Raw genomic sequence first — 10,222 nt, 5'->3', positions numbered from 1 at the left:
GAAATAAACCATGTTTCTTTATAGAAACTATTATTTTAATAGTGAAGTATTTTTGAAGAGTAGTAAATTATAACAAGACACATTTTTTTTTTATTATTTAATTAATTGAATTTTTGATTGACCATACAGTTGTTTCGAGCATAGCCAAATATTTCTTATCAATAGTCTTGGAATTATTTCTTTTATTTAATTATCTATAAATAGTTTTTTGAGACTGCAAGTACAAAGGGTTGCAGTCGTACCCTACCAAATTTGAAGCTCGGAGTCAGTGCTCATTAGTCAACTGACCCAAAGCCATACTTGACTTGCTTGTTCGAGCTTGGAGTTTTTTTAATATGCTGTGAAAGTTTATTAACAAATTTACTTTTTGTATTATATAAATAAAAAATCATCAACCAACTGTAGAATAGAATGATTTTAAGTTCAATGAGGAATTCTAAAGAAAAGACTTGATATACTCATGGGGCTATACAAAAACAATCTGCTATATCTGAGAGAATCTGAGAGAACTAGTTTCTATTTCCATGGTAACACAATGGGTCAATAGGCCTAAGTGAATTCCCTAAGGATCGCTGGTATGACCTAACCTAATCTTCTGCTTCCTTCATTTGTATTATTCGATGGCACTCTTAAGCGAATAAGTAAATTAACTATAAATAACAGATTAAATTTATGAATAAGCTCATGAAACGTCAAACTAAGAGTTAAAAAATGTAGTTATAATTAAGAGTATTATATTTCAGAAATGTCCTCAAAGCAAAACTCTACTCCATAAATAAAAGTCTTAAAAAAGAAGAAATTTGAATTTACCTTAAAGTGCACACTAATGGGTTCGTCCCCCACATAGGAAAGCCTTAAACAATTTTTATCCTTTTTTAAATTGTTAGAATCTCTCAATTTACTTTTTATTAATATGTTTATGGATATACTTCTAACTCTGAATATACGCCAATCTGTTTTATTTTAATTTCCTCGTGTATTTATATATATATATATATTTGTATGTATATAAATATAAACGAATTTGTGGGTTAGCGCTATAAATATATGCATTATTATTCTAACTTTCCTTCATAAACTGAAACTTTTTTTCACAGTTACTGGACACAGAGTGTTTCTTCACTCATTGCCCCCAAACGATTGCTCGGGTCCATCATAACAATAAGAATGAAATCCACATTTTGTATGGATTTGGTTTCATTGTGGCTTCCAATAAAAAAGTAGACAAAACCACAAGAAAAACAACGCATTGTTAAGTTATAAGGACACTCGAATATAATGTGGCCTGCAGGGACCACAAGAAATACACGTGCATACACAAATCCTTGCAGTTCGTACGTCAGATACGAGTGGATGTGGATGTGGATGTGCTTCTGTTTATGCTTGATTTTGGTAGATCTTTGAGTGTACGCGCTCTAAACGGAACAAAAAAGGTATTTCATGAAATATTTAACATTCAAATGTGCAGAAAAAGTTTTGATAAATAAAACTACTTAAGCTCATGTGAATGAGCACAAAGGATATTCGTATGTTTATTTAAGAAGCAAACAGTAGTGCAAGTTTTGGAAAATATATTGAAATAACAACTGGAAAGTGATATATTTATTTTTATTATGATAATATATTTTATCTTTTTTAAGAACACTTCTCTAAATGCTACAAGTGGAAGAAATTGCATCCTTTGTTTGTACGTTTAACAGTGAAGAATAAATGAAGCTTAACAAAAATTTAAGATATAGGTGTCCTTAAGAGACAAAAAAAATTTTTGACAAGAAAGTGGTTCTAATACTTCAATTTGTCGTAAATTATTCAGTTAACTAAGCTATAGATACTGAAATATATAACATTAATTATTAAATTATTAATTAAAAAACATTGTAATTAACTTGTGTCTCCAAATAAAGCTGTAGTTTATAAGATCGTTCTAATTTAAAAAGCAACCTGGCTTGCTTTCGGTTAATGTCACTTACAAATAAAGTGACAAAAAACTTAGAACTTGAACATTATTAGTTTGTACAGCCTAGGCAGCTTGTCGGAAAACACGAATAGTCATGGTTTGTATTTTGACAGACACTAGTTCTAAGCCCTGAACTTGCAGTCCAAACAAATTATATACGGATTATAAACTAATTAAATAAAAATTCGAATACTTTTTTAAAATCACTGATGATGAGTACTTGGCGTTATATGGTCAGCTAAATTTCAATAAATTAACTAAAATTTATGTTGTTGTTCTTCATTACTGTTCGAACCCTTCTGTTTTATAAATAATTTCTTTCACTTCCAACAAAAAAAACTAACATTTAATTATTAAATGTTAGTTCATTGGCCCACTTATAAAATAAATTGGTCTAGTATTATGGACTTATTAACACTATGAAAATTTAATGAATTTTTGATTTGAACTATCTAAGTAATTTCTATTACAATAGTCATCCACTATATAATCATTTTGGTTCACAATAACACACATAAATCGTCTTTGCATACAGTAATATAGATCAATTCGTATATACGATGCAGCCACATTTGATTTTTAATATGTCAACGGTTCGAACTGTATTGCCAATGTTTTGTAAAAAGAATCGATTCTTGAAGTAGCATTGCTGAACTTTCAGAGACTCCAGCAGCTCAGTCTTTCTTTTCTTTCTGATAATATATTCAATCCTTAGCTCATTAAATTCCTGAACTGATTTTCTATATCAACTCATCGGCCCACGGCTTAATCGATTAGCAGACAATTTTTGTCTCTCCATTTAATTTTAGAGAAGTAACTTTTACTATGTACATAGTATAATCTACAGTGTGTTACGAGTACATAGGTTAATATATACAATACATATATATAATGTGTATATAATTAAAATCAATATATTTCAAAAAGATGCAATTATTAATTTAAAAAATTTGGTTATCCTTTAAAAGCTATTTAAGAAAGTATGTACAATATTGCCTTTCGCCTGCACTGTTCTTGTATAGACAATCCCTATTATGATAAAATTAAGGTTTGGATGCCAGATTAACTTACAGTATTTTGACGACAAATGCTTACAAAATCTCTATCTTAAAGTAAATCCATTCAAGCAACAAGAATGTTCCTCTTAAGGATTGGTTTAAAAATTGTGTAGCATTATGGTTCATTATTAATGTAGGTTGACTAAGTAAAAAATATAGCGCACAACAGCTTATTTATTGCCGATTGTAACTTTTGTACTTTATGTTTTGTTGTTAACAATTTTTAATTTTTTTCCTCGAAACTTTTTCATCTTTGCTGGTGTTGTGCTGTAGATCCTTAATCAGGACAGCCTTATCTGTTATGCACAGCATCGCTGTCAAATAAACGAATGAATGGACACTGAACGTCAGGACACGGCACAACACACGGCACAGGTAGCCACTGCTGAACTTACAGCAGAGAAAAAAAATCCCCAACAACAACAACAACATCAAGAACAAACACAACAACAAGAATTAGAAAAGTGAAATATACCTTACACGTTGTAATTTAAGGAAAAAGATTTCATCGAGGATGTTTACTTTTTGCAAGGTTTTTTTTCATTTCACATAGTCCTCGCATTTTTTTTTTGTGTTGTTTGTTATTTGAGGTACATTTTGTGCCTCGTGCTCTCATATCAAATGCAAACGTCATTGAATTGAAGAAAAAGAAAATAAAGGCAAAAATGTAGTTTAAACTAGAGAAGAAGAAGCACATCAAAACAGCAAGCACATCCTTGGCCGGCTTATGTACAGGATTCCGTGCTGTTAGTTTGTTTACTTATTTGTAGTTGCTGTAAAATTTCGTGTTGATTATATCGCTAGGATATGCATTGGCTTTTTTACAGCTCACTTATTCACTCACTCATGCACTCATGCACTTCCTCTTGGCTGAAGCACACACCAACAACCATCCACATTCAAATGACGCTGTGGAAGATAGCTCTGCATTTGCCATTTCCATTTATGCAGATTGAAGTGCAGAAGACATTTTAATAAATATTTAGTATCCTTTTTTGTAAGGAGCTAGTTTGATTCACTCATGTGAGAATATTATACGTTACACCTTGTAATTATTATTTCACTTTTATCCTGGAAAACATTTAATAAATAAAATATAACGTAAAAGAAATATTTGAACGCGTTTTAAATTTTTAATCTGTTTTTAAGAATTCTATTATTGTGGATGATTCAAAGACACAACTCCAAATTGAAGTTGAAAACTTGTTGCTTCATTTGAAATATTTACCTCATTGAAGGCAGTGATACTTTATGTTATACAGCCGTAAGAGAGAACTTAATAGGTATTATGAACATGAACATGGAAAGATCACAGCTATCTAAGAAATATTTTGTGCGTCCCACACAAATGAATACCCAATGAATACCCAGCCTTCCCTTTAAAGTAAACAGCTACTGCAATGTAGCTTACATGAGTAAGGTCGAAATAACAGCTCTTCTGACGGTATTCAATTCGATACCGCCATGCCATCCCATCGAATATCTGTCTTCAAGATCGGGATCGGGATATAGTCATTTGTTAAACAGTTACTTGTCGCACATGCGTCAATTTGCAATATGTGTCCCAGCTACAGTTATTTCCAAGCCCAATGAGGTCTCCCATCTGTGCATATGTCCCAATGCACATACTAACTTGAGTTCAGTTAGACTTTGGACCCACTCCATTAAAGTGGTGAAACTTTTCCGTTTTATCCCTGATTGAGTTTAGTTTAAAGCCTACATATTCTACCTACACTCCTAAACAATCCCCTCCACTTTTTCGTTATTACTTTTATGTAATATGCTTGATAGATGTGTGTGGACTACAACAACCTGAAAATGGGGATGGTAATAGCATAGCCGCCTTGCAAAGCTTTTTTACACCTTTGTCGGTGAATGTAAAAAAAAAATTAAAGCAAAGCCGTCTCAAAGCATTACTGTCAACGAGAATGAATACATGATTAACAGAAGTGGAATAACTCATCATATAACTAACATCTATTCATCTAATTGGTGTGATTAAAATCGGTCTCTGGATCAGCAACAAAAGGAAAGACTCATTGAAATCGCTTGGATGGAACTTTCTTCTGCACACGTTATACTTCCCAGGCATGGCGCATAATGGGGCATGTACTCATACAACTTTCGTTTTTAATTGAATTATTCCATTAACGAAATAAAAACGTGAATGAAGTTTTACAATAAAAGTCCATTTTTGTACATGAAGTTTCAATTTAGTGCCACATGTGAATCATAAAAATGCTATTTTGTAGCTGTTTTTTGAGAGCACAGTATATAAATTGTCAATGACAATAGAACTTATTTGAGATGTGCTTAATTAATGTAATTGTTTCACGATAGATAAACATATGTTCTGTGTCATTACTATAAGTTTGATAAAAATAAATGTTGAGTTTTACATAAAACTATGAATTAAGTTAGCAATTGTTTAATAATAAATTTCATCGATATTAAAACACAAGAACGCTTTAGGCATTTGCTTCAAATTTGACCATTTCAGAGTTCAAAGTCTGGCACTTGCTGACCAACAATTATATATAGACTTATGAAATTTACAAATATTTCCTTACATCACAGATGACGAGTGCTAAATTTTTTAGCAACTACAGTTCAGCATTTAATTAAACATTCTAAAAAGGATATGTTTCATAAGGAGCTAAAAAGAAAACGTTGACTAGGTGGATTGATAATTACCTGACTTTACAGCAGGCACGAATTGGTTTCTCACCAACCGTATTCTCCAGATTTGGCTCCAAAGATGGCTTAAGGGAAAGAGATTTGCAGCAAATGATGAAGTAGAATGGGATACTGAGGAAAAGTTTGGAAGATTATATAAATGGTATTATTTAAATGGCACCAAATGTTAAAAATCGTTGGACACGATGTGTCGAGCCAGATGGGAACTATTTTAAAGCATTTAATATAATTTTCCAAAAAAAATTGTGTTTTTATTACTTAGGCCGGATATTTATCAATCCAACTAATATATATTATGTATATATGTAATTTGCTTAGATGATTTAAAATTCGGCTAGACCTTGAAATCGAAATATCATAAATATAATTTAGATATATTAAATGTATTATCCTCAAGGAGTTGAAAAATCAGTTGTCAAAATAAATTTAGTTTTTAGAATAAAATCTACGAACTGTTCTCTTAAGAAACTCATTATATTCCATGCTCAAACTAAGACCGCGAAATCTGTTCAACTACTTCTCGATTCACAACTCTTATAACTTTCATATCATCCAAAGAACATAGGATCTCACATCAAAACGGGTTAAGTGGTTAATTTGACCTTAGTAACTACCTTAAAAAATTTCTAAATCTTTTCCATTGATTAAAATACTTTACTAATTAATTTAAAAAAATAAATAAAATAATTTGATCAACTTAAACTAGGATTTCGTACTGAATTATTGCACTTACTTTTTGATGTTCCGATATCGCTGCTGCTACTGTAGCTTTCAATGGAGGCACATATCTTTTCGTTGTCGATTCGCTGTTTACGTTATGTCTTCGATTCGATATTGCAGTCGTTGTGGGTCCCGATGTTCTAGAATGATTTAATGCATTTGTATGAGGACAACCTTGAATTGAATTTTGTTGAGTATTTGCAGAAAGCATAGGTGATGGCATAGGCGTGGCCATAGGAACGATATTTGGATATGCAAAAGGTATAAAATACATGGAATTGTTATTTTGTGCTGTGTTTCCAAACGTTGGATAAAATGTGGAATTCATTGTATTAGCAGTCATACCGCCTAAAACGATTTGCGGCTGGGTAGTTTGTGCCGGCGGCGGTACTGTGATTGCCGGAACAGCCATAAATGGTGTTGCTGCTGGTGTAGCAGTTGCCGTACAATGCGCTGACAGACAATTACCGCTATGATTACCCGTCAGAGCAGACATACAAGTCATTGATTGTTGTTGTTCTGGTTTCTGTTTGCACTCTGCACAAGGCGGTTTCGGGTTCAAATTGTTTTTATTTATAACATATGGTGCGGTGTTACTGCGTGCAGTTCCGGTACCAGTTGTCAGGTTTGGTGCTTTTAATCCATGCCAACATTTGCACGTGCATGACATTAATCCTATTGAATCCAGCCCCAAGGGGCCAGTCGAAATCTTTGTTGAATTGATGTTGTTAGCTACAATTGTAAATATAAACTTTAACCTATTACTTAAAGAAGCTTAGTATTTGGATATATATTGATAATTAAATTTAATATTATTGTATTTCAATTTGTGTTTGAAACAACAAATATGATATTCTATGCTAAACAATTTCAAAAGTAAACTGCAAATGCAATTATTTCAAAAGTCAATTGAAAGCAATTTTTGCATTGTTTATGGTGAAATGAAATTGTATGTAAATAGTTTTCTTTCCAGGCTCACTCGTTATGGTCCCTAGTTTTTACTGAAATGTTTTCAATCGAAAAGAAAATTTTTTCCTCTTCCTGTTTTGTTAGGAGACATGCCGAATGAATTGAACTTGCACTCACAGTGAAAAGTTTGGCAAGTACATGAAACCAATTTTTCAGTTGAATGCATTTTAATTTAAAGTGGATGCGATCCTTTTTCGACTTCATTCCTTGTTTAACGGTGAGGAGCCGTGAGACATAACAGCTACCATGCAATAGAAAACTCCTTACAAAACAATTGAAACAGTTCAAGCGAATTCGAACTTATTTCGATTTTATTTACTTTTCTTGAAACACTTTACAACACTGTTAAAATGTTAAAGGGCTTGAGATGGTACTACCACAAAAAAACAACTGAGGTATTATGTTTAGGAAACAATTTTACTATATTCAACAATATGATATCAATTTTACAATGTATTAAATATTATTTGTTGTGTTTTGTGAAGCATGGTAAACCTTGAAAACTTGACATAATTTTATTATATTTTTAAATAAATAAAGAAATTTTATTATTACCATAACAAATAATGGTGCACTGTAATATATGATATTTTTTAGATATAAAATATTTTTTAGATAAGGTTTAGATAAGGTTTTAGATAAGGTAGATAAGGTCCAGACTTTTTTAAGTTAACGAAAGCCAGATGAATGAAAGAGTCTCACTTCCTTATAATTACGAAACGATTCCACTGAAGGGCAGATGCATTTGTTGCACTCTGCATTATAAAAAATCTACAGATGTTGATTTCGAGTATCATTTTATCCTATCTTCAGCAGAGTTCACAGTGTTTAAATATGAATGCCTGCCGTTAAGAATTAGCACTACGTATTATTTTACGTATAATCAGTATAATGCAATAATAGAATAGAATTTCCAAAAGAATTTCCATGGAATTCCACCGGTGCCAATCACAGTTATATTTTAAGATGTAGTTTCGTTCTTTAAAGGGAACGAAGTCTATCTATCAAATCTACTATTCTTTAGTTCACAACACTCGATTGGAAAATGCAACTCTATAGTTTATAAAATAAACTAACATAATCATTCTACACACGTAACTTAGGTTTGCAAGGACTGTAGGTCCCAACCCCCGCGATACTAGACACACACCTCCAATCGGAAGCACTAACTCCTATTTGCACTACAAACAGTATCGTGTGATGTTCACTGAACTTGAATCAATTTCTCCGACTGGGATGCCTTACCCTGTATAAATATTCAAAGCAAAAACATGAAATTCTATATTTATTATTATTTCTTTATTTTTACCCATGGGTTTAATCTATTGTTTGTTTATTACCATACATTAAATAAATAGATAAAATAGATAAAATTAAGTTATCAACCATTTATTAATAATTAAGTTTAAATATATTTAGATTTTGAAATTTTCCAGTTCTTTATTCTGAAACCAGATAAACAAATCCAATAGCCAAAGATCTGAAATACTGGCTTACGATTTCGTAAATAGTAAAATTGATTTAAGTAATGTCAAGGAGTAGAGATGAAGCATAGAAAGGTTTAGGAACCAAAACTCACTTATAAACGTCTGTATACTATATCGTATTAAGATCGTGTGTCACATACCTAGTAGTTTAAACAACTATCACATATTAGCTGTTTTAAGTAAGAAGATTTCATATCTTCAGGTTAACTTATATTTAATGATCCACCCACATCTCCCTACAATAAAAGTGTGTGAATAAAATTTAAATCAATTGAGTTTGTCCGTACAACTAAAGTTAGCACTGATCAGGGGATAGAAAATGTTCCGAACGACCACTTTTCAGTCGTTATGTTTTATTTTTATTACTTTTGTTTTTATTTTCTTCAGGTCAAGTTATGCCCGCGGCTCGTTGATGCAGGGACTGCAGGTAATGATGTTTAGATTCTGATCTCGATAATATTTGAATAATTCTTATTCTTTCTAGGTTGTGCACAGAATTTTGTTGAGGGTGAGTTTACTTCTGGTGTCGTCCGCAATGGTGTTGGTGTTATGTTGTTTACTGACGGACTGACGTCAGATTTGTACACAAGTAAATGTATGGTTGAAATTACTTTGTAGCAATTTCAACCTTTACAAGTGATCTTATTGCAATGGAGCAGTAAAACTTGAATTTATTAAGAGTATTGCAAAAATTCAAATAAAAACAATTATTTATAAAATAGTTATCAGCCAGATCTGTGGGAAATTTTCATAAAGTGGCTCCAAAACGAATAAGTGTAGTCACTTCGGAAGAATGTTTGCAGAATAATGTTGTCTAATCCGAAAGAGTTTCTGCATCGACTTATATTAGTACAGTAGATATAGATACATTACTTAACTTCTGATAGGCAAAGTAGTCGAAATAGCAGACTTCTGTCGACAAAAGATGAAGTCAGTTCCATCATAAGGAAATTTATAGGTTTCTACAAATTTTCAGAATTACAATTGACCACCTCGTGAAGACAAAACAATAATTGGGAAATTTTATGCGATTCTTAAAGGTGTGTTAAAATTAAGAAGAGAAAAAAAGTGGATCCGGAAAAGAAGAAATATTGTTTCCCCACTAGATCATAACACTTTCATTATCAGCAGCACATCCATTATGATTGCCACATTCGGTGTCATATGATACTTATTTATATTGAAAAACATGGTTTGCTTGGATGCATTTCAATCAAATTCGGACATAACATTCAGCAACTTACTTTGATTACTTTAAAAATCTCGAAGAATCCTATTTTTCACTAGTTAAAAAAATTGGAACACTATTGCATCAAGTGTTTAGAACTCAAAGC

General features: G+C 31.8%; 1 protein-coding gene across 1 annotated transcript in view; it reads right to left on the bottom strand.

The window, feature by feature from the left end:
• The window catches only part of LOC119676137 (THO complex subunit 1-like), a 14,722-nt gene extending 7,620 nt beyond the window's left edge, over positions 1–7,102 (bottom strand). The window contains exon 1 of the mRNA XM_038087370.1: positions 6,446–7,102. Within this exon, the coding sequence (XP_037943298.1) occupies positions 6,446–7,102 (657 nt within the window). The remainder of the gene's footprint in view (positions 1–6,445) is intronic.
• Positions 7,103–10,222: the final 3,120 nt, after the last annotated feature.

Source organism: Teleopsis dalmanni, chromosome 2 (genome assembly GCF_002237135.1).
Source record: "Teleopsis dalmanni isolate 2A chromosome 2, ASM223713v2, whole genome shotgun sequence".
NCBI classification, from domain to species: domain Eukaryota; kingdom Metazoa; phylum Arthropoda; class Insecta; order Diptera; family Diopsidae; genus Teleopsis; species Teleopsis dalmanni.
Note: the sequence above shows the minus strand (reverse complement) of the source record. Positions and strands in the feature narration are given on the sequence as shown.